This window comes from Podarcis filfolensis, assembly GCF_964270895.1.
Source record: "Podarcis filfolensis genome assembly, chromosome: 3".
Taxonomy (NCBI): domain Eukaryota; kingdom Metazoa; phylum Chordata; class Lepidosauria; order Squamata; family Lacertidae; genus Podarcis; species Podarcis filfolensis.
The window spans coordinates 67149223-67174208 of NC_139606.1; the positions used below are offsets into that span (position 1 = coordinate 67149223).

General features: G+C 46.0%; 2 protein-coding genes across 23 annotated transcripts in view; one reads left to right on the plus strand and one right to left on the minus strand.

Annotated features, from left to right (window-relative positions):
* The window catches only part of SYNE1 (spectrin repeat containing nuclear envelope protein 1), a 276264-nt gene extending 275521 nt beyond the window's left edge, over positions 1 to 743 (minus strand). For 9 of the 20 annotated variants that reach the window (XM_083607885.1, XM_083607887.1, XM_083607890.1 and 6 more), the window contains exon 1: positions 287 to 527. The gene's annotated coding sequence lies outside the window, so the exon portion shown is untranslated. Of the gene's footprint in view, positions 1 to 286 lie in introns of all 20 variants that reach the window. The other 11 variants (XM_083607884.1, XM_083607889.1, XM_083607886.1 and 8 more) reach the window with 3 other exon arrangements.
* A 16255-nt stretch (positions 744 to 16998) lies between these two features.
* LOC310760079 (VIP peptides-like) overlaps positions 16999 to 24986 on the plus strand; it is a 397324-nt gene continuing 389336 nt past the window's right edge. For 2 of the 3 annotated variants that reach the window (XR_014546740.1, XM_083608052.1), the window contains exon 1: positions 16999 to 17185. Coding sequence is in view for 1 of the 3 variants with exons in the window: in XM_083608052.1 (XP_083464178.1) it covers positions 17134 to 17185 (52 nt within the window). In the remaining 2 variants the exon portion in view is untranslated. The remainder of the gene's footprint in view (positions 17186 to 24986) is intronic. The other variant, XM_083608051.1, reaches the window with a different exon arrangement.

Sequence of the window (24986 nt, forward strand, 5' to 3'; positions counted from 1 at the left end):
AACTGAGAACCCCACAAATCAAGAAAACGATTTTTGCCCCCAATTTCCTTTGGCTGGCCCTAGGCTCCGGCTTCATTGCCTGCGAGTCGCATGATGCAGAGATCTAGATCTCAAGGCGCCCTTCCAGCTGCCCAATCCCCAAGGCGGCAGCAATGCTGTCCCTTGTACCTGCCCTGCCCCAGCCTGCCTCCTCGACGGACATGACAGCGCAGAAAGCAGAAGCATCCCCTCTGCGCCGGCGACGAGGGACGCGAGAGCCCGCCAACGCCGGCTGTGGGTTTTGTACCTCCTTCACGCTCCCCGTCCGGGACTCTTCGCAGCTGCTGCTGCTGCTGCTGCTGCTCCCCCTTGGCCAGTGCTCCCTGCTCGGCCCCTGCGAGCCACCCTCTGCGGACGACACCCGAACCGCTGCCTCTCTCCCGAATCCCAGGGCTCCGGAGCTGCCAGACGCCTCGGGCTGCTGGCTCCCTGGTTACCGCGGGCAACAATCCCACCCCAGCGACAGGCGTATACACACGCACTGCTGCACCTAGCAGCAGCCGCGGCCGAAAAAGCTCCGCCTCTTCTCTCCCCCCCCCCCACCCTTCGCTTCTGCAAAGCGCGCGGAGCTTCTCCTCAGCCACAGGCGCGGGGGTTTTCTCTGCGCGCGTGAGGGATGGGAAGGCAAGCAGGTGCGTGCGCGTCTACTGGGACGACGAGAGAGGGAGGGAGGGGGAGCTGACTCGGGGTGCTGCGTTTTGCTCGCCCCCCCCCCCCAGGAGGGATGCTGCGCGAGGCTAGAAGTGCGCGCGCGCGGCGCGACTCCATCTGAGGGAGCCACGCAGCGCGCCCGGCTAGCCCGCCATCCCGAGAACGAGGGCGCGCGCCTGTCCTGCTGAGACGCCGGAGCAGCAGCTGCGAGGGTGTTTGTTGTCAGTGGCGCGTGTGGCCGCGGGTGTCGCTCTCCCGCTTCCCACCCTGGGCAAAAGGACAGGAGGAAGGGCTCCTTCCAGCTCCCTCTTCGTCTGTTTACACACGCACGCACGCACGCGGGTCGGAGGCACCCAACAGCAGCCGGCCGAGCGCCTTCTGCCAAAGCCGAGCTGCCGTTCTCGGAGCGGGTGGCTGGCGCGCGCGCGTGAAGCGGGCAGGCTCTGGTCTTTCTGCATGGGAGGCCCGCCATTTTTTTCAAGGGCAGATTTCCTCACGTGATGCCCCGACTAGATGCGAGAAAGCGAAGGAAGGCAGGAGCGGCGCCTCGAAGCAGCCCAGCGGCGGCGCTTTTCGCGCAGTTGACGCGCTCTGCCGGCGGCGATGGGGTCTTTTCACCTGCAACTGGCATTTCTAGGTCGATACTTCGTACAGAAATTGTGTTAAGGGCACCGTAAGGTCATGCGATGTTCATAAGCAACAACCCTCAGCTATGCGTTGTCCTCTTAACACGGAAGCCTTTGAGGGTCTGCTTGACATTGAAGCGACTTAAGCCACTGCCCGTCAGCTGGAAGTGGACATGGGTCTGTCTCTGTAGAGCAACGTGGCACTTGAAATAACGTTATTGGGACATGATAGGCTATTGTCACACTCCAGTTTCCTGTGGTTTGCTGGGTTTTCAGTGCGGAGTTGACACATGGACATAAGAAGAGCCTGCTGGATCAGGCCCATGACCAGTTTATTCCAGCATCCTGTTGTCACAGTGGCCAACCAGATGCCTGGGAAACCTGCAAGCAGGATTTGAGCAAAAGGGCTCTCTCACTTCCTGTGGTTTCCAGCTATTCAGAAGTGTTGCTGCTTCTAATTTTTAATCCGTGTTCACACAACATTATTCAAAATGCATATGTATTTTGTTATCAAATGCTACTGCTCAATGCATTGCTTCTCAAACCAGCTTCACACCAGATGGAGTTCATTCCTAATTCATCTCTAGCGATAGAGTGAAGACATCCCTGCCCATCAGTGCCCCCTGTGTGTACACAAACAGAAACAAGTCTGACACAAATGAAGCCATGCTGATATGAACAGCTATGGTGGGAAGAGATGTGAAACACACCATACAGAAACAATTTCTTTGCGCTCCAAGGTGGTCATATGAACACACCCATAGGAAGCTTCCATATACCCAGACCACTGGTCCATCGTATTACCGTATTTTTCTTCCTACTCTACTTCCTGTTCCTTAACCAGTCACTGATTGCCCTGAACCCCTGGCCTACCTGACATTGTCAAGTCCAAAGTTCAGGGCTCAGCCCACACAAATAAAGTTCCAAGGTCAGGAAACACAGTCCAGGGTCAATCCAAGTAGCCAAGACTGAAGTCCAGCAGTCAGGATACAGTCCAGAGTCAAACCTGAAGCACAGTGCCATAGAGATCCAGGAGCACACACATCAAGGTCCCTCAATATGGGCAGCTGAGCAGTTACAGCAACTCAGCTCTGTTTCCCTTTTGTACTTTGCATGCTGATTGCAGCATCTGGGCTTGATGAGGCATGTGACCTTCACTGGTTCCAAGCCTACTCCAGATGAGAAATCATAGGATTCCTCCCAGAGCTAGCAAGGCCCACCTGGCCAGTTAGTGAGCTGTCCTGTGGGCCCTTGCCTGCCTCAGCCTCCTAGAGCGCCACTCCTGCTGCTCCCTTTGCCTCGGAGCCTGCCATGTTCATGGGGACAGGGCCCCTTTGACCCCGCTGCTCTAGTTCTTGTGCGTTGTCCTCTGTCCCCTCGCCATCCTCCGTCACCCTGTGAGTACTTCATTATCCAGCACCTGCTTGCCCCAGTGTGTCCCAGTCCCAGCTACACCCCTCGCCGGGATCCTCTTCCTCTTCCCTGTCATCCAGCCAGTTTGTGACACTGATCCATAAAAGTACAGGTACTCTCATCTCAGGGCTAAGTTTGCTTGCTAAGAAGCCTTTGATGAAGGACTTTATCCAAGGATCACTGTTACATAAGAATAAATACTTCAGATGTTCTAACAATCAGTGAGTGGTAGTTTTGTTTATTGTTTCTAGGTTCTGTCTTAAAATATCCCTATGTGATGGGTTTCTGATGCTATTTTCCCCAATTTATTTAAATTTAATTGATTAAAAGTCAAATTAATCAAAATGATTTGAATAAATATTTTTGTTTTATGTCTTTATGTCTTTATTTATTTTTATAATATTTTAAATTACATTTTCTGTTTTATAATTTCAAATAAACATTTTACAAACTTTAAATATCCAGTGACTTCTCTTCATCTCTTTCTGAGGTTTATTTAACATATCATACATCCCTGCATATTTTACTATAACCATTCAAATCAATTTTCCACTTTTATATCCATCAAAAATTATTTACTCTGTTGAATTTATCTTAATGCTGCCGGCGTTTTCAGCTGTACAGTTATTTTCCATATACTCAAAATATGTCTTATATTTATTGGCCAATATTTAAAAAAGCAGCTGCTCAAAGTGAACTAATTTACAATATGTTGCAGTAAGATATTGTTACATATATATAGGGCAAAGGTGCAAATCCTTCTAATAACAGAATGTGGAGCGAAAAATGTACAATTATGCAGTTATTAGAAAGCTTGGAAGTTATCTAAGTGTTAAAGAAGGCAGAATCTTAATATATTTAGACAGAATTTGGCAATGTGTATTGCTATAACAAAGTAAGTTCTTCACAAGATAATACAATGTGTACCAAATTATTACTTTTAATTTGTGAACGATGAGTTAACAGTCCAGTTGGTGTCCAGTGGGTTTCATCTCAATTTTGTTTCCCTTGCCTGTTCACCATTCCCCTACTACTTAGGGGAGTCCTCAGATTGAACACCAGTCATGAACATGACCTGCTTATTTTAATAATACTGTTTTTTCTTTCTTTCTGTTGATAATGTATTACTTGGCAAGTCAAATCTTCAGAACTCAGTAGACACAATATGCATAATTTTTGTCTAGTATATGCATTATGTTGATCTGTCTTTTCACTTGTGCACTCTGCTAATTTAATATGATCATTTTCGGCTTCTGCTCACAGTCTAGCAATCAACTGAGCACTGCAGAAAGAAAGCTGCAGTATAAAGAGAGGTAAGTGACAGGAAGACATCTAAGTAAGAGCTAAAAATATAACATTAGCCTATTTTCTCTGACTCCTGTTTATAACTTGGAGTCAAGAAAAATGTTGTGGTTTTTGCATGAACACTAGTTATTGCTTATTGGTATTTGTCATCTTTTGCTATTTCTGACATCGAACCCACTTAGTTCAGTGGGGTTTACTCTACAATTACTGTAGGGCGCATAGGATTTCAGCCAAAGACTATTTTCTGCACTATGTACAGGTGCATTTGAACTATGGCTCCAATCCATAATCCAGTGAGATGGTGTGCATGCTCACGTCCATGTTTTTAGAGTTTCCCCAACATTTCCCCCACTTTTCACCCTTAAATGAGCAGCTTCTAAGCAGTTTTAGAGGAAAGACAACAGTGATATGGGGATGAAGCAAAATACATTTTTCAGATTCCTGTGAACCAGCATGCATTTTTTATCCACTGGAACAAAAAATAAAAATTAAGTTCCTAGATGTCTGCATCAGTTTTTTTTGGGTGATTTTGCACTTGTAAATTTTCAGTCTCTCCAATAGAACCTAATGCACAGCTGCTCACTGAGTCTTTTTTAACTTGATGGCATAATATAAATACTACAACTCCCTCCTTCCAACTTATAGATAGCTGAGTTTTTGAGCACACAGAGTACAAGGAATACTGATTACTAAAAATAAAGCCAGAAAATAGGACATTAAAAAAGCAGTGTCTGAATTCTAGTTATGCTATAGAAATGTATTTATCATAAGAAGTGTAGATTAGTTTCAATAGAAGAAGGCAGGTAGAACAAAGAGTAGATAGGATGGAGTCATATGGCTGTGTGCAATTTACATATCTGAATTATCCTGGGATTGGGTGGAAAGGGGTATTGTCAGGGAACTGTCATCTGAGACGAAGGAAGTGAAAGGGCTCATGGAGGGTGAGAGAGACCACTCAGCGGAGGAGGGGACCAGCAGGGGGAGAAGTGGAGTTCCAAGGGAAAGTGAGTCGGAGGGAGAGCTCAGAGATACTTCTAGCGAGAACAGTGGGGGGGTTTCAGGACCTCCCGTAGGAACACCCACTCCTCGGCGGAAACTGTCACGCCGAGAGTCCAGAAGACGTGTTTCCGTTAAGGAGCTTTTATGCTGGAAGAAGTTCCGTAAACGCCCACTGTCCGATTCAACGAGCGATTGATGGAGCCACGCTTAAGGAGCTCCATCACAGACAGAGGTTTGGGAACTTAGCCAAACTCTGAGGGATCAGGATTTTACGCACAAGCAGCTCATCATCCCATCACAGCAATCGGACAGTCCCTGAAAGCAGCTTGTGCAGAGAGGCATCATGAGTGACCCAGCCGGAGCCGGAGGAGCAGGAGGAGCTGGAGAAGGTCCAACTCTGGAAGAAAGGTACAGAATGTTGGAACTCCAGCTAGCAATGCAAACGGCGAGGCTAGAAGAAAGGAGGGCGCAGGATGCAGAAAAGGCAAAAGGCGCTACACTAGCAAGAAAGATGCCAGGAATGGTGCAGAAGTTTGGGGGGGACCCCAGGAACTACCAAGCCTTTAGGACAGAGATGCAGTATGCTCTTGAACTGCAGTTTAATGACTTTCCCGATGAGGCATCGCGAGTGGCGTTTGTGATTGGCCATCTCGAAGGAGGGGCGAGAGACTGGGTCAGGCCCCTGATGGCAGGGAATAGTGACATGCTGAAGGACGCGAGGAAGTTTTTTCGCGCCATGGATTTGATGTTTTCCAGCGAGATTGAACAGGGACTGGTACGCAGACAATTGATGGCTTGCAAACAGGGAAGTGCTGAGCCAGCTGCAAGCAAACCAGTTGTGGGTGAAATTGGAGAAGTGTCAGTTCCACACCAAGGAGGTGGAATTCCTGGGGTACCGCTTATCAGACAAGGGATTAGCCATGGATCCAGGCAAGGTCCAGGCGGTGCTGGAATGGAAGACACCGAAAACCAAAAAAGATGTGCAAAGGTTCTTAGGGTTTGGGAACTTTTACCGTAAATTCATCAAGAACTTTGCCCACTTAACGGCTCCCATCACGGACTGTCTAAGCAGCAAGAAGAAATTCGTTTGGACGGCAGAGGCGGAGCACGCTTTTGAGGAATTGAAAAAGGCATTCGCTTCGGAAGAACAGCTTCTGCATGTGGATTTACAAAAACCCATGAGAGTGGAAACTGATGCCTCAGACCGGGCGGTGGGGGCAGTGCTGCTTCAGCCAGGGAGCAATAAGTCGGAATGGAGACCGTGTGCCTTCTTTTCGCGTAAGCTGAACAAATCCGAGAGGAACTACACGGTATATGACCGAGAACTACTCGCCATTCACGAAGCGTTCCGGAGATGGAGACACTTACTAATTGGCGCACAGCATAAGGTGCAAGTGTGTACGGACCACAAGAATTTGGAGTATTGGAGAACAGCACGAGTGCTCAACCAACGACAAGTGAGATGGGCCCAGGAGTTCTCCAAATTCCATTTTGAAATCTGCTACGTGCCAGGTCCAGAAAACATCAGAGCGGACGCTCTCTCTCGCAAACCTGAATATTTGGAGGGGGAGGGAGCGCCAGAAGAGAGACATATTATCCCAGAGGACCACTGGGTGTGTGGTGCGGCCTGGGTGGGGCAAAGAGAACTGGTAGAGGGGACGGTCAATGATGAGTACGCCCAGGATAAGCTCAGAGGTTTAAGGAGAGAGGGAGAAGACCCCGGAGGTTTTGAAGAAAGAAACGGGGCATTGTATTACAAAGGGGCACTATATATACCCGAAGGGGAATTGAGGGGGAGAGTACTCAAACAGTTGCACGACAATCCCACAGCGGGGCATTTTGGGCAACACAAGACCATGTGGTTGGTGACCAGGGAGTTTTGGTGGCCCAAGGTGAGGGAGGATGTACGGGAGTATGTGAGAAGGTGTGACCAATGCCAGAGAGCCAAAGGAGAAAGGCGGGCACCAGCGGGTTTATTAGAACCGTTACCCACACCAGAACGACCGTGGGAGGCGGTGTCGATAGATTTTATGACTGATCTGCCCAAATCCCAGGGGAAAACCGCCATACTAGTCGTAGTAGACCAGTTAACTAAGATGGGTCACTTTGTAGCTTGCTCACATGCAGTCACGGCGGAAGAGACAGCGAAATTGTTTGTAGAACATATTTTTAGGCTGCATGGCGCCCCCTTGAGGCTGGTGTCTGACAGAGGGAAACAGTTAACGTCCAGATTCTGGAGGAAGCTTATGAGCTTGTTGCACGTAGAGGTCAACTTTTCGACTGCCAGGCACCCTGAGACCAATGGGCAGGCGGAGAGGGCAAACGGTATCCTTCAACAATACCTGAGGTGCTATGTCAATGACAGAGAAAACGATTGGGTCGAAAAGTTGGCACTAGCGGAATTTGCTTACAATAATGCAGAGAATGTGTCCACCGGGATGAGCCCATTTTTGGCTAATTATGGGTGCCACCCCAGGGCGTTTCCAGGGGAAGGAGGAGAGAGATGGAGTGTTCCGGCCGCTGAACTTTTTGTAGAAGAAATGGAAGCGATCCATCGTCAACTCCAACACAACTTAGAAAGGGCCAAAGAAGAATATAAGAGGCAGGCAGACAAGAGCAGAAGGGAAGGTGAAACAATTAGGGTGGGGAGTCGGGTCTGGCTATCAACCCAAGGGTTGCCGTACAAGGGGGGTTGCAAGAAATTGAGACCCAAAAGATTGGGACCATTTGAGGTCATCCAACAGATCAACCCAGTGGCTTTCAGACTCCGGTTACCGAACCACATGAAACTGCACCCAGTATTCCACAGGTCATTACTGTCACCATACCGGGGGGAAGGTGAAGGGGTATCCACACGGGGGCCAGCCATAGAAGAAAGGGAAAGCCGCAACTATGTGGCGGAAATCATCGACTCCAGGTGGAAGGGGAATCAGGTGGAGTATTTGGTCGCGTGGGAAGGGGAACCAGAGTCAGAAAACACCTGGGTGAAGGCAGAGGAGGTCCATGACGAGGTCTTGATCGAAACGTTCCACCAAAGGTTCCCCAGGAAACCTCAGCCAGTAGCGAGGTTCCGAAGGGAGTACTTTGGCACCACCGACGATGAGGAGGAACTGGAGGGATTCAGGGAATCGGAGTTGGAAGGAGGTACCGACTCCGAGGAGGAGGAGTACTTGGAAACCGGGAACAGCAAAAGGTGGAGGGAAGTGTTCGAAACTTCGGAAGATGAGGGAGGTTCCTTCAGGGGTTTTGCTCCCTCGCCTCCCGCAGAGGAGGGGAGGGAAGGGGGTGAAGGGGGCCCTGGAGGGGAGGTGGATGTCAGGGAACTGTCATCTGAGACGAAGGAAGTGAAAGGGCTCATGGAGGGTGAGAGAGACCACTCAGCGGAGGAGGGGACCAGCAGGGGGAGAAGTGGAGTTCCAAGGGAAAGTGAGTCGGAGGGAGAGCTCAGAGATACTTCTAGCGAGAACAGTGGGGGGGTTTCAGGACCTCCCGTAGGAACACCCACTCCTCGGCGGAAACTGTCACGCCGAGAGTCCAGAAGACGTGTTTCCGTTAAGGAGCTTTTATGCTGGAAGAAGTTCCGTAAACGCCCACTGTCCGATTCAACGAGCGATTGATGGAGCCACGCTTAAGGAGCTCCATCACAGACAGAGGTTTGGGAACTTAGCCAAACTCTGAGGGATCAGGATTTTACGCACAAGCAGCTCATCATCCCATCACAGGTATGTTGCATTTCTGTGCTGGGGACAAGCTACACATGTCTCAGAATGGAGAGATATGGAAGTTTCTCCATCAGATACTTCCATCCAGCTAGAACGTTGCTTGCAGAATTGAACCACGATTAGGGACAAAGAAAGCTGCCTTATACTGAGTCCATCTAGCTTAGTATTCCCTACAGTGATTGGCAGAGGGTCTCCAGGATTTCAGTCTCTCCCAACCCTACCTAGAAATGCAAGTGATGGAAGTGGAGACCTTCTGGATGCAAAGAAGATGCTCTACCACTGAGCTACAGGCCTTCCAGAAATGCCATGGGAATTCTGTATTTGCCACAAGCAAGAGAGCGTTAGTTGCTCCTCTGCCTTGTTGAAATTGGAGGGGAAAGGTATTTTTGTCTTAATCAGTGCTGGATTTACGTATAAGCTAAATAAGCTATAGCTTAGGGCCCCACTCTCTTGCCCTACCCCCCAAATATACTTCTTAATTGTGTTTCACTATTAATATACTTCTTCTTAATTGTATTTCAGTTCAACAATTACTTTGATAAAATACTTATTTTGTTATGTGCAAATGGCTTTAGATATCTATTAGGTCCATATATTACCATATAGCATATATTCAACACAAAAACAGTGACAATTTGTTGTTGACAAAGGACAGCTGGACATATAAAAGGCCCCATTACTTTCAGTAGCTTAGGGCCTCATCAAACCTAAATCTGGCCCTGCTTACCAACAAACTTTAGATATGGAGAGAAATCAGTGAGATGAAAGTTGTAATAAATAGAAACAAATATATAAAATACAGTAAATATAGGTAAAGGTAAATAGGTCAATGACCCCATGATGGTTAAATCCAGTCAAAGGCGACTGTGGGGTGCGGCACTCATCTCTCTTCAGGCCGAGGGAGCTGGCATTTGTCCGCAGACAACTTCCCGGCTCATGTGGCCAGCATGACTAAACCGCTTCTGGCACAACGGAACACCGTGACAGAAACCAGAGCGCATGGAAATGTTGTTTACCTTCCCGCCACAACGGTACCTATTTATCTACTTGCACTGGTATCCTTTCAAACTGCTAGGTTGGCAGAAGCTGGGACAGCAACGGGAGCTCACCCAGTCGCACAGAATCAAACTGCCTATCTTCTGATCAGCAAGCCCAAGAGGCTCTGTGGTTTAGACCACAGCGCCACCCATGTCCCTAAAATAAATATAAGTGGCTGTCATGAAGGTACTGAACGCTCCGAAGGACAGTGTACATATTTATGCATTAAATTCATTTCAGCCTAGCACTAATCCAAATTAAAGTAGTAATACAGGAAATCTCATACTGTTATCACTATTTAACAAAAAATAGGACAAGACCCCTGTGAAGCATTAGCCACTTAACAATGTTTTTTAAAAATATATTAAAAAAAGACCGTATTACCAGTACCTGCTCTTGTGTGTCTTACGTTGTTTGATTGCACTGAGGAAGTTGGTAGAAAAGGAAGTGGTTGGTTTCATAGTTGCCTCTGTTTCCTTTTAAAGACACATTCTCAATCTTACTAGGTAAATATCTCATAACGTTTCTTCTTCAGAAAAAAGAGAGATTCAGAATGGTTATGCAGCAAATTGTTTTGCTTATTAGGGAAACGTTACATGCTAAGGAAGAGAGGTCTCATACCTCAAAAGTAAGGGTTCTTTGTTTCTTTCAATTAAGAAATGTTGGGGCTTATGTGTATTTGTCGATTATTCCTTTAGCAATCTAATCTTAATAGTTGTAGTCTAGGTGTGGTTATTCCCTATACCTACTCAAAGGCATTACTTTATTACCTCTTAGCTTTCAGAAGATAAGAGAGAGCATCCCACAACTGGTTTTCAGTGCTTCATCTGCCTTCTGAGGCACTGAAAGTCGTGAGACTGGTGGTGATGCTCTCCCTTACCTCATATATGGGAATCAGTATGATAAATGAAAAGAAAGCCAAGGATGCTATGAGATGTCTAGGGGGAAAGGGGGACCGAAGAAAAGTGCACCAGAACTATGACTCTCATAGAAGATGCTCCAAAAAATGAGAAAAGTGTGAAATTTAATGCACGCAGGAGGGCAGAAGCCTGCATTCTCACTGTGCTGTGTTTCTGAAAATACCCAAAGCACTGTATACAAATACACGCCGTTAAGTACAAAGGCTGCTTGCAAGATCTTAGATTTCAGCTATGCAGTACAGGTGTAAGTTTTTCTTCTCTGCAAAGTAACTCAGCCACTTCTGTTGTTGTTCATACTGCATCTTCACCTGAACAGTTGCTTCAAAGGAAGCCCTCACATGCTGAGATATTCAGAAACCTGATCTTCCCCAGGGCCTCATCCACAGATACAGGAATGGGACTATACAGGGCAATATATTCAATACAGGGGCAACCTTAATAAGTCTGCAGTTTATTGCAAGTCAAAATGGCATATCTTTAAAAAAATCACAGGGAGAAGCTTTCATTTCCAGAGTGGGACAATGGCTGGCTCTGGAATGTTCATGAACACTCTAGCCACTCACCCACAGAATGCTGACAAACAGTGCAAACTATGTGAGTGAAGTGAAAGTTCAGTTTGGATGGGAAGAATGTTTAAAGTGTGGGGGGACTTGAACTGGGGAGTCTGGCAGCAAAGCTTAGACACCTTAACTCCATTTGCCACTGGGACTGTTCTTGGACTAAGGATCTACCAGCTCAATATCTGTTATGCTGCAGCACCCATCATATAATGGCAGGAGCCAGAACTGTAGCTGTTCAGTCCAGCCAGGATCACGTAACTTTAGATATCAATAGGGGTTTGGTTGGTTATAAACAGTTCCTGTTCCAAGCTGCGTGTCTAAATGTGAGCAAATTTGCATTGCCTTTGACCATTGTCTTCTGGCCAACCTGGTACTAATTCCTAGCCAATCTTCCAACAACATCTCTGGCCTTGCCTACATCTTGTTGCCTGCTCTCATGCCTGACCTCCAGCACATCTATGTTTTTTTCGTCTTAGTTTCATTTGACTTGTGCCTACCTTGTCAGAATCATCTGCAGCAGAAGCTTCCAATTCAAACTCCTCCATTGGCACCCCTGGCCAGAGCATGCAGACTCTGAGCTTTCTTTTAAAAAAAAAATAGTAGCCCTAGAAAGAAAGAAATGAAATAAAATGAGCAGATACCATTTTAAGTTATTTCTGTGAGAAGAGCTAACCTGGTTGTTCCTGTCAGTCTTTTTAGCCAATGAGTGAAGTCAAACCTGTGATTGATAAGTAAGTTATTTGGAACCAGGCAATAGGAATCTATGGGATTCTAAAGAGCTGCTGTTTTCCCCTACTTTTTCTGCTCCTGTCTAATTTACTGCTCCTTGAAATCTCCATACTCTGCACTTCTTTTTCACATAGTAACTGGGAAACAGCTTTCCTGTGGCAGGTTTGTCTGAGATCAAGCTGAAAAGTAAGAATGCATTTTGCATTTTTTAAAAAGAATATGTCAGGTGAAAATTCTCCTGTCATTTCAGATGAAGGCTTTAATCCTACACACATGCACATGCACCAGGTAAATTGAACACCTTGTTGCTTACTTCTGACTAAGCATGTTTTGTGCTTTTAATAATAGACAAATAGCAGGGAAAGTCAGTAGCTAAAAATAAGTTATTGCATAATGGCTAATTTATATAAAAGGTAGTCGCATACCACCACCTTCTGGACAGCAGCATTTTTTCCCTTATACAGTATTTCTACAGGAATCATATATAGCAAAGCTGTGAACTGTGGAAGCAAGTCAATGAGCTTTCCATGACATTTAATTTCAAGAAAATGTACTTTTAAGAACTCCTAGAACCTCAGCAATATTGTTATAGTGCTAGCCAGCCATTTGCTTTGTTCAATAAATTACTTGCCTGTGGGCTAAATGTGTAACTACGCTTTTGGGAATTAATTGTTAGATTATCATCTGACAGTTGGAGATCTCTCCCTGTTGCTTTCAAGGAGATAGCTTGTTATTACCATCAGGGATGGGGAATGGATGGATAAGTCAGGGATGGGGAATCCCTGGTTGTCCTGATGTTTTCAGCTTCAGCCAGTTCGAAAATAAAACTGTTTTTTAATGGCATTTGGGGGTTTAGTCCCAGTACTGGTTTTGAGTGCTTGATTTGCCCCTGGTATCTGTCATTATTACTATTTATTTATTTTATATACCCCCTTTCATCTCAGAGAAGCCCCCTAATTACTAAAGACAGCAATACCAGCTCTATCATGCCAGCAGGAGGCAGCCTCCTTGCTGCACTGATTAACAGAATTTGGGGGCTAGACTTTTGAGGGTTGATGCTTAATGACACTGACTCCAGTTGGTGGCTTGTTAATCTATACTGTTAATCTATAGCCCAGTGTCTTTGTATTTGGGAGTTTGTGGGTGCCTGTGGTGGGATAAGTCAGGGAGAGCTTTCAGTCTCAGCAACTCTGGTCAATCCAGTAGATCACTGGCGGGTTTTTTTCATAGTGGGAGTAGATCGCAGTCTCTTGGAATTTGGATGCGCCTGGTCTAGGGGAACACTAAGCATTCTAAGAGATGTACATGCAACCTGCCATTTGCACACATTCAATATGTGCATGGCCGTGCATACACACATCGGGCCGAACCTGGAAGTGACCAAAAATGCCACAAAAAGGAGCAGAATGGGGTGGGGTGGGGGACAGGGTAAGGGGCAGAAGAAGATGTTTGTTTTTTCCACTGAAAAATCAGTGGAATATATATGATTTCACTGGTGCACATGGTGCCTTGGAACATAACACCCATGTAAATGGGGGTTCCCTGTAGTTAGGGATATTATTAATAGCCAGAACTGCCCTTATCTGGGGTGGGGTGTTGTTGTTGTTTAGTCGTTTAGTCGTGTCCGACCCTTTGTGACCCCATGGACCAGAGCACGCCAGGCACTCCTGTCTTCCACTGCCTCCCGCAGTTTGGTCAAACTCATGTTTGAAACTCATGTTAGTAGTAAGAATACTTTATAACAGAATAATTGTCACTAATCAATAGCTGAGAATAGTGTACTTTTGATGTGCCTGTCATTTTAACATGGGCTTGATGGAGCCTTACAAAGCTTCCTATCCAAACCCAGTCAGGGAATTCTCCCAAACCAATCCACCTTTTGTTTGTTTTTGTTATTTGTTATTTTCCATAGTTTCCACTGGTAGAGACTCTGTGGAAGGGCATAATGGGTAGAGATACATTTTATGGAGCCTCTGTGATAACATACAATTATATGAGCTCTCCTTCTGCTCCACCAATTATAATGACAGGTTTTAAAAAATAAATTATTCATTCCCATATCATATGTAAGACTTGATGTTTCCAGAGAACTCTAAAAACCAGAAATCTGCCATTGATTTGCTCATTAAAAGTTTGTTACACATTTTTTTACCTCACCTTTTGATGTTGACAGGTCCTTTTGAGCATACATAAGTATCTCTGTGCTTTTTATCTCTTAGATATCTTAGTGCCTCAGTGAGGCAACATACCGTATTTGCCTTTGTTTTGTCAAATGTCAGGAGTATAAAAAGGCAGCATGAGCCCTTGAGAAAGAAATTTGCAAGCCAGATTCAAAATGGGCATGACGACATTTCAAAGACAAAATGCTTATTTACCACAGTACAGCAGTGGCTCATGCAGTGGTTTGCTGGACAGCTTCAAGCTTCTGCTGTGAAGCACTGCTGTATGGCAGAAGGAGAACTTACACTCTTACCACTTGAAGTCACGTGATGGTGACAAAGGCTATGGGGCTCTGCACAGACATGTGGCTACTGAGTGTGTGAGCAGGGCTCAATGCAGGCTATGACACCTGCTAGTTATGCTTGCATGTGCTGACGTAGCAGCCCCTGTGCCTCTGCTGCCTCTTTGTGATGCCCTGTGAGAGGATTTGCCAGAGGTCTTCATTGTGTGAAACAGCACTTCTTCTGGTGGTTTGGAATGGCCAGCATTCCTTCCTGGCAATGCTGCTGACATGTCAAAAGCAGCTTGAGAAGTGCCACTTTTGTCCCAGCAGTACCCCTCCCTATGCATTACTGCAGATTATTTCACTGAATGCTGGGAGTAAGATGTCTGGTCTGAACAGCACCACTCCCAGAGCAGTTGCTCAGGAAATGGTGCTGAACAAGACCGCCTCTTACACCTCACACTGGGAGTCTTGGGATGGGCCAGGCAGAGAATGGTTACAGCACACAGGCTGCAAGTTACCCAAACACGTCTAAAACATCTGCCAAGAAGGAAGGAAGTGATTCATTTGACACTGCCTTTTGGCTTGATTGCATGGTGGGAGAAGCAGAGGGCAGGATGGAAGCCACTAGGGCTTTGCGTACAGCTTCTGGGTCATGTGGCCAGCATGACTAAGCCGCTTCTGGCAAACCAGAGCAGCACACGGAAACGCCGTTTACCTTCCCGCCGGAGCGGTACCTATTTATCTACTTGCACTTTGAAGTGCTTTCAAACTGCTAGGTTGGCAGGAGCAGGGACCGAGCAACGGGAGCTCACCCCATCATGGGGATTCGAACCGCCGACCTTCTGATCGACAAGCCCTAGGCTCTGTGGTTTAACCCACAGCGCCACCCGCGTTACATAGGCCAAAAATAGTGAGTGGAAGCATTTCTGATTCTGTATGGTTTATTTGAATTCTACCATGCCAAAATGATGGACTCTGTGTTATTGCAGATTGGATTCCTCTTAGCCATGCTACTTCAGAGCTGCAGAAGTAGTTTTGGTGACTGCTGTTCACTACTTCTAAACTGCTTTTCTACTAAGTTTCCATTATTATTATACATGTTCATATAGCTGTGTTTTAATAGCTGCAGAGGAGGCGGCAGTGGGTGGCATTTTTGGTTTTGCCTCTGAATGCAAAACACCCTGGGCTTGCCTTGCTGGCAGGGGATGCAGGGTTGAGGCCAGCAAATATGTGGTGTCTTTCTGCTCAATTTGGCCTCTAACTAATGTGGAGATCTGCATTTTTTTTTATTAAAAAAATGCATGGAATGAACAGTCCATATCAATGCTAGCAAAAGGTGGGCTTCACCTCTTTCAGTGAATATACCAGGCTCCCTATTCAGAGAAGTGGGACAGTGATCAGGAAGCATCCAGCAGAAACAAAAGTCAACACCTACAGTGTTCTCCCTTCTGCCCTTTTCCTTAAGAGCTGGGAGACAACAAGAGTCAAGGGTTAGCTTTGTTGCTTCTGGGGAATTGAGGAGGTATGCAGATCAGCCCTGAATCTCCCATTCTCTTTTCTTGTTTACAGTAAGAAAGAAGCAAGAATGAGGATGGAAGTCTGGGTATTTCCTTTTCTTTAGGGAACAGTGTCAAAATGCATCTAAAATAATATTGGAAGTTGTACTCTTCATTTTCAGCATTTCTTATACTGCCTATTAGCAATAAGTTCTGTGGAAGGCGTACAAATGTTCTTTAAAGCCATTAATATTTATTTAAAGCAACAGCCGCAATAACATGAACATAAAAAACCCAAACATCAATTCAAACAACATTAGATTAAAGCAGAACAAAATTAGTAGTGCCCAAGGTCTAAAAAGGACTGGATGGTTTTTTTAAAAGAAAGAAAGAAAGAAAGAAAGAAAGAAAGAAAGAAAGAAAGAAAGAAAGAAACAGAACAGAACATACTGAGGCAAAGTGAGCTGCCAAAATGATCAGGGCATAGGCATCAGGTGAACCTCTCTAGGGAGAGCAACTACAACTGGAATGGTACCACCAAAATGGCACCCATTCACATCACCTCATTTGGTGATGGTGCCCAGAGACGGGCCTCTGAAGATTATCTTTGGGTCCATGATGGAATATATGGGAGGACACTATCTTTGGAGCTTTAATGGTTAGTACCAGCAGTTTGTCCTGGGCTGAGAAACAACAGAACACCTTTCTGAAAAGTGCAACACCACACCAAGTTTAGAGATGTCCAGTCATGAATTCCTAATGTACAAACAAGTCACCCATGTGTGTGCTTTTGAATAGTTAGGAATGCAGGGTGAGGCTCTCTGTGCACAGAAATGCTGGAAAAGGAAAAGTAACTCTCCTCTTTATTTTAGGGATGAGCTTGATCCAATAACAAGCAGAACACAGGGGGATGAAGTATTGTTCTTGAATTATTCACTGCCTAGCCGAGGAAATGACGAGAAGGAAATCGTCCCCCTGTCTCAGGAACCATGTGGCAATCTAAGATAAGGCAAACAGTTGCTAATTTGAGTATAAAAGCAGGAAATGTGATACACTGATTTCCTTTCATGCAAACAGAACAATCTGAGGGAATATGTAAGGGCGTTCTTTTCCAAGTCAAATTTCTAATATACACCAAGTGTTCCACTGTGGATACAATATTTTCATTATTTTGACAATTTTGAATACCATGGATGCCAACAACACCAGTCCTGACAACTTATTGCCGAGTAATTTCTGGGGTAAGTACATATCAGTATGTGACTTATAATTATTTTCATTTTTATATTCTCTCTGAATTCTGTCTCTGTGATACAATTATGTTGTCCATTAGATGATGTCTTTCTAACGTGTTCATTATACACTTTTGTTATAATATTTTACAGTATATTTTACAACAGGCATATCTGCAAACATGATAAACCTTAATATTTTGCTATTCCATTTTCCCTGCCAAGTTTCATTGAATGTGTTCAACATTTTAACAACCATGAGAAAAACTATATGCTATTTATTATTGTTTTGCTTTGAGCCAATTACTGAGGAAAGAATCAGCCAATTATTAAGAAAACTTTGTTGAGAGGTTTGACTAAGGAATTTTGATCATTACAGCGCTAAGTTCATAATTACTACCAGCCCTGATTACATTTTTCAATACTATAAAGAAGTTTGTGTGTGTGTGTGTGTGTGTGTGTGTATTTGCTTGGTTTTCTAGACTGGGGCAAGTTTTTCTACATTCCTGGGCTTACTGGCATCCTCAATACTATTATTCTACTAGATCAACATAGAACATTCATTTCTTTTTCAAACCCCAGGATATGGAAAAAGCACAGCCCCTCCCCTGTGGCAATAGCATCAGGCATTCCAGCTACTTTAGCTTGAACTGTGAAACGGGAACAGCCTGCCCTGTTTCCCCTTGACATAAGTCTATTTAAGTGTCCAGTGAGATGATGTCAAGAAACATGGGCAGTGTGCTTCCACCATAAACTGTTAAATGATGCTCCCATCCTACAGAGACATTTGTTTGGGGCCCTTATCTTTGTGAATTTCTCACTTCTCTGGTGGCTGCCTCCTTGAGGATAGTGCTTCCCTCATGCAGATTCTCCTTCATTTTGGGAGAGGAGCCCCCCACCCCCAGCATCCGCAGGGATCTGGACAGGCTGGATTTAGGTTTGATGAGGCCCTAAATTACTGAACTTAATGGGGCCCTTTATATGTCCAGATGTCCTTTGTCAACAACAAATTGCAGCTGGTTTTTTGTGTTAAATATATGCTATATGGCAGTCATAGAATCATAGAATCATAGAGTTGGAAGAGACCACAAGGGCCATCGAGTCCAACCCCCTGCCAAGCAGGAAACACCATCAGTCATGTCCAACCAGTCAATCACGATTTACTGGTCGATCACGGGGTGTCTGTGGTTGATCGCAGTTGATCTGGTGATCCTGATCAATCCCCCCTCAAAAAAAAAAAACTCCTCAAAGAAAGTTCAACAACTTTGGTCAATCCAGTGGTAGATCACTGCCAGTATTTTTATAGTGGGAGTAGATTGTAGTCTCTTGGGAGTTGGACATGCCTGTTTTATGGAAATTTATGGATCTAATAGCTATCTAAAGCCATTTGCATGATGTCAGGTGCTAGTGGTGGTTGCTCGTGAGTAAACAGGCAGGACTCCGTCCTATCTTTTACAGGTTTTATTGGTGCAAACTATTTACAGTGCAGAACCACTGTCTGCCTTAGTCACTTGCAGATTCTGGGAGTGGCCCCTTCCGGCTTCTCCCCCAACATAAGAACTTAGACACCCTAAATCTCCGCCTCCCCTCCTTACATTTCACCCCTCTGCGCAGGCTGGGTGATGGAAACGGCATGTGTGCTTCCTGGATAGCTGGGCTTGGGCTCTCAGTAGCATCTTTGAGCCCTCCCCTTGCTTGGCTGCCCCCTCCCCCACCCCTGCTCCACTGGAGGTGTGGCTTTCGCCACCGTTGGAAGAGGCACTGATCCTCAGAAGTGTCGGAAGCTCTCTGTATCCCCCCTGGCTCCCTCCTCTGTTCTGATGGCAGTTCCCTGACACATATGCAGAATGTAGGCACCCTATACAGTTGTACCTTGGTTTACAACCATAATCTGTTCTGGAGGTCCGTTTGTAAACCAAAACAGGTTGTAACCCAAGGCACACTTTCACCAATGGGGCCTCCCCCCACCAAAAAAGGGTCGTAATCCAAAAAAAAAAGGTTGCAAACTGGGACACACACTTCCGGATTTGACGTGTTTGTAATCCAAAATGTATGCAAACTAAGACGTATGCCAACCAAGGTACCACTGTACATAGAAATGAGCAAATCAGTGATATTTTAGGGAGCAGGCTAGCAGGCAGGGATATTTACATCATAGGAGCCTACACAACACAAAACACTGTTGCTGTATGTAGGTTTTATTTTATTTGTTTTTTATCTTATATTTTAGAAATGTACATCATTTTTTTGGGCCCTCCAAGAGAGTGGGGCCCTAAGCTAAAGCTTGCTTAGCTTATACGTAAACCCAGCACTAGATCTGGAGCAGTTTGAGAATTACTGTCCTAAAGGCATGGGGGTTTTGAGATCAGAGGTGTCAACAGCAACTGTGATTATCCTGGGTTCGAGGAGGAACATAGATTCAGTCAGTATGATACCCAGAGAGGCATAGAACCCAAACTTTTAGAGAGTTGGACTAGGACCTGGGAGACAAGGGTTCAAATCCTCACTTGGTCATGGAGTCCACTGGGTGACTTTGAGCCTGTCTCTGTCCCTCAGCCCAACCTACCGTACCTCACGGGGTTGCTGTGCATATAAAATGGAGAGTGGGAAAAATGTGTTTGCAGAGGTGGATTTAGGGGAGCGCAACTAGTTTGCCTGGACTGGGCACTGAGTCAAGAGGGGAATGCCACAACAAGAAAAGGAAGGTGAGAGGCAGGGGTGGGGAACTAATTTTGGCATTGCACAGGGAATCACTGAAATTTGAAAGCCTCAAGTCCTTCACTGGTGTATGCACTTCTCACTTCTCTCTATTCTGCATTCAAGATATTCTGGACTAGGGTAGAGGCTTGTTGGAAGTAGAGCCACATACCCTTTCTGGAAACACTTTGGAAAATACCATGAGGGACTCTCTGCTGAGGGTCTGTAGGGAAGGAGGCAATCTTGCAGATATTTGGGACCTAAATCAGTTTTTGGGCTTGAGCTAACCCTTAATTTCCCTGGGAACAAAACATGCATCTGGGACCTTTAAAGAGGGATGAACCCAGTAATGGAGTGATAGAGTCCAGAGCAATTTACCCACCTGAACAATTAGGAGTTTTGTCAATTTCTAAAGGGTAAAGTATAGGGACGTGGGTGGCGCTGTGGGTTAAACCACAGAGCCTAGGACTTGCCGATCAGAAGGTCAGCGGTTCAAATCCCTGCGATGGGGTGAGCTCCTGTTGCTCGGTCCGTGCTCCTGCCAACCTAGCAGTTCGAAAGCACGTCAAAGTGCAAGTAGATAAATAGGTACCGCTCTGGCGGGAAGGTAAACGGCGTTTCTGTGCACTGCTCTGGTTCACCAGAAGCGGCTTAGTCATGCTGGCCACATGACCTGGAAGCTGTACGCTGGCTCCCTTGGCCAATAAAGCGAGATGAGTGCCGCAACCCCAGAGTCAGTTATGACTGGACCTAATGGTTAGGGGTCCTTTTACCTTTACCTTTAAAGGGTAAAGTGGTTACCCATTATTTTTATTTTTGGTGACAAAAGTAGCAGTCAAAATGTAGTGGGAGGAATACTGTGCCATATTCATTATACTAATAAAAGAAATCCATCCATCATTCACATTGCTACTGAAACCAGCATATTGTAAATGTGCTGGAAATATTTGTTCACATATGGCAGGAAAAGGAAGTTGGAGTTCAATGTATAATGTTAAAATAAACAAATGCACAGCCTTTCTTCTCAGCTACATATTTCCCAGTCACAAAGCCAAAGTTTTGTTGACCAAATTTTTAATGCATTCTGCAAATGTTACAGGATATTTTGCTGATTGCAATGTCTGTTGAATTTCCGTTTTTTGTAAGGAACACCTGAAGCAACTTGGCTCCACATCAGGCATCAGGCTTGCCAACTTTGCAAAAGCCATGCTGATTGGTGGGTAACCAACAACTGCAGGAAACTGAAATGTCCACCTCATATAATTTTGAATATGTGCAAAAGTCATAAATCAAGCCCCACCTAGGTCTGGGTGATGTTATTGTCCCCTCTTACTGTCTAATTGCCTTCTGGAATCGTAATTATTATTATTATCTGCTATATTGCATATGACCACTTATTATTTATGGGGGGGATAAGAAAGGGTAACATTACAGAAATGGCTTATGACCACTTCAGTACTATAGAAACATCGGTAATAAAGGTAGGTAACTACCTCATGACATAATTAGCTTATTTTAAAAATAATTCTGCTGTAATGATTCAGGTTTCAAATGGTTAAGTGCCTTATTTTGAGTATCTACTGAAACTCTAAGAAAGTAGCTTTTCATCTCTGACAATTTCAGTAACAGCTGTTTACTGACAACATTTATCTTAATCTTCTTCCATCATGGAGCTCAATGTGTTTTTTCTTGTACAGTTGTGGTAGAAGTGTTTTCAAGTGCTGTGAATATTCAATTATGCTTGTGATTTCGCATGTAGCGGGGAAAGAGGGATGCCATGTTTATGGCTGATCCAGACCATATTCCCAGAATGCACTGGGCTAGCTGTAGTGTAGTCCAACCCAGGAATTACAGGAGGAAGACAAGGGGAAAAGCAAGTTCAGGGAACAAGATTACCATTCTGCATCTGCACGTAACTGTTAAGCAGGCAAGTGAGGAACTGTAAAATAAGCCTGCGCATTTAGTCAACAGCCTGAGGAGTTCAGGATCTCAGACATTTCCCTGAATTGTCAGACCTTGACCTGCTTAGCTTCAGCAGGGTGGCTGCACGAGCCCTTAGACCCAGCGGCGGAGGAAGCCGCTTGGGCTCCTATGGGCGGTGCGCCCAGGGGCAGGGCAAGCCTCCCATAGGGGCAGTGTGGGGTGCACCGTGGGGCCTCCAGAGTCTGCCTGCCTCAGTTGCCCTATAGCTGGATGGGAGGCAGCGGGCGGACCGTTTGGGCAGCGCGGAGCCTGCGCGCGCCCAAGCAACCATGTCTCTCCCAGAAGAGACGTGTGGCTCGGGTGTGCTGCAGGCCCTGCAGTGAGTGCTGCCCGGCATTTTGTCACCTCCCTCAGTGGTGACACTCAGGTCAGACCGCACCCACCGCACCCTCCTTCCTCCGCCACCCCTGCTTAGACCATGTCATGGGACCTAACATGTCTTTCTGTGCCTAACACCATAGCAGAGCAGCAAAATACATAATAGTCAGTTTCTTGTACCTTTAATACTTTTTTAGGACGGGGGAATGTAGCTTGCCATGTTACAGAGCCGCAGCAGCATAAGAAGAAGGAGAGAGTACCTTCTGAAACTTCCCCATGGGAGTTGAAATGATTGGAGCATTGCCATTAACTGTGGACCCAAAACAGGCAGCACTTATCTGGCCAGCCAGTTTTTGTGGCTTTGAGAGCAGCGTGGTGTGCGGGAATCACAGGGCAAGTTTTTAATGGCAACAATTAGCATCAGCTAATATCAAGCTGTTGCTGAAAGGCACAGGAAAGAAACAGGTCACAAAGACTTTTCCTGGTGCAAAGTTGACATTTGGTAGTAATGATTGTGGTGGATTACCATGGGGAAGTATATTATCCGCCGGTGGCGGATAACTCATTCCGAATCTGACCGGACACAGGTTAGAGCTCAACGTCGAGCCTACCAAGTGGCGATAGCGACGGCGAAGAAGAATTTCTTCGCCACCTCTATTGCATCTGCAGAAAACAGCAGCAGGAGACTTTTTCAGGTGGTTCACAATTTAGCGGAACCACCTGCAACATCGGGGCCCAGTACGGGCCACATGTTCTCCTGCAATGATTTTGCAAAGTTTTTTGCAGATAAAATCGCTCAGATTCGGGAAGAAGTAGACTCCACCGTGGGAGCAGGGCCGGGGCGGGAGAGTGCTAGAGTTCTGTCTAGTCAAGTTGAGTGGGATCAATTCCAATCTGTTACCTCCGAGGATGTGGACAGGCTGCTTGAACGAGTGAAACCAACCACCTGTCTCCTGGATCCTTGCCCATCCTGGCTTATAAAAGCTAGCCGGGAAGGACTGGGCGATGGGCTTCGTGGGGTGGTGAACGCTTCCCTCCGTGAGGGAGCCTTCCCAGACCCACTGAAAGAGGCGGTTATTAAACCGCTTCTTAAAAAACCATCTTTAGATGCGGCCACGATGGCCAACTATCGCCCAGTCTCAAATCTTCCATTCTTGGGCAAGGTGATTGAGCGAGCGGTTGCCGAACAACTCCAGGCACGCCTGGAAGAAGCGGACCATTTGGATCCCTTCCAGTCGGGATTCAGGCCTCATCATGGGACTGAAACTGCCTTGGTCGCACTGGTTGATGATCTCCGGCGGGCTAGGGACAAAGGTGAGAGCTGTTTCCTAGTTCTGCTGGATCTCTCAGCGGTGTTTGATACCATCGACCATAACATCCTTCTGGACCGTCTTCAGGGGCTGGGAGCTGGAGGCACTGTCATACAGTGGTTCCGCTCCTTCCTCCTGGGCCGTGTTCAGAAAGTGGTGGGGGGGGATGAGTGTTCAGACCCCTTCGCTCTCACTTGTGGGGTGCCTCAGGGTTCTGTCCTCTCCCCCATGCTTTTCAACATTTACATGCAGCCGCTGGGAGAGATCATCAGGAGGTTTGGGCTGGGTGTTCATCAGTATGCAGATGATACCCAGCTCTACCTCTCTTTTAAATCAGAACCAGTGAGGGCGGTGAAGGTCCTGTGTGAGTGTCTGGAAGCGGTTGGAGGATGGATGGCGGCTAACAGATTGAGGTTGAATCCTGACAAGACAGAAGTACTGTTTTTGGGGGACAGGAGGCGGGCAGGTGTGGAGGATTCCCTGGTCCTGAATGGGGTAACTGTGCCCCTGAAGGACCAGGTGCGCAGCCTGGGAGTCATTTTGGACTCACAGCTGTCCATGGAGGAACAGGTCAAATCTGTGTCCAGGGCAGCTGTTTACCAGCTCCATCTGGTACGTAGGCTGAGACCCTATCTGCCCGCGGACTGTCTCACCAGAGTGGTGCATGCTCTGGTTATCTCCCGCTTGGACTACTCTACGTGGGGCTACCTTTGAAGGTGACTCGGAAACTACAACTAATCCAGAATGCGGCAGCTAGACTGGTGACTGGGGGCGGCCGCCGAGACCATATAACACCGGTCTTGAAAGACCTGCATTGGCTCCCAGTACGTTTCCGAGCACAATTCAAAGTGTTGGTGCTGACCTTTAAAGCCCTAAACGGCCTCGGTCCAGTATACCTGAAGGAGCGTCTCCACCCCCATCATTCTGCCCGGACGCTGAGGTCCAGCGCCGAGGGCCTTCTGGCGGTTCCCTCCTTGCGAGAAGCAAAGCTACAGGGAACCAGGCAGAGGGCCTTCTCGGTAGTGGCGCCCGCCCTGTGGAACGCCCTTCCAGCAGATGTCAAAGCGATAAACAACTACCTGACATTCAGAAGACATCTTAAGGCAGCCCTGTTCAGGGAAGTTTTTAACGTGTGATATTTTACTGTATTTTTGGTTTTTATGGAAGCCGCCCAGAGTGGCTGGGGAGGCCCAGCCAGATGGGCGGGGTATAAATAATAAATTATTATTATTATTATTATTATTATTATTATTATTATTATTATTATTATTATATTTTGGAAATAATACATATCACCTTCCTACAACAGCTGTAAACTGAACCGGCTAAATATTTCTAAAGAAATATATCAACACATACACATCCAAGCCTAGGTATGAAAAAGAAATGAGTGGAAATTCAAATATATCCAGAAGAACCAAAGAGAAATTTACAGTCGGAGCCATAAATGCCTTCTTTACTGAGATTGCCAATTTGGTTTCAACAGTTTTTGTAGCTACTTT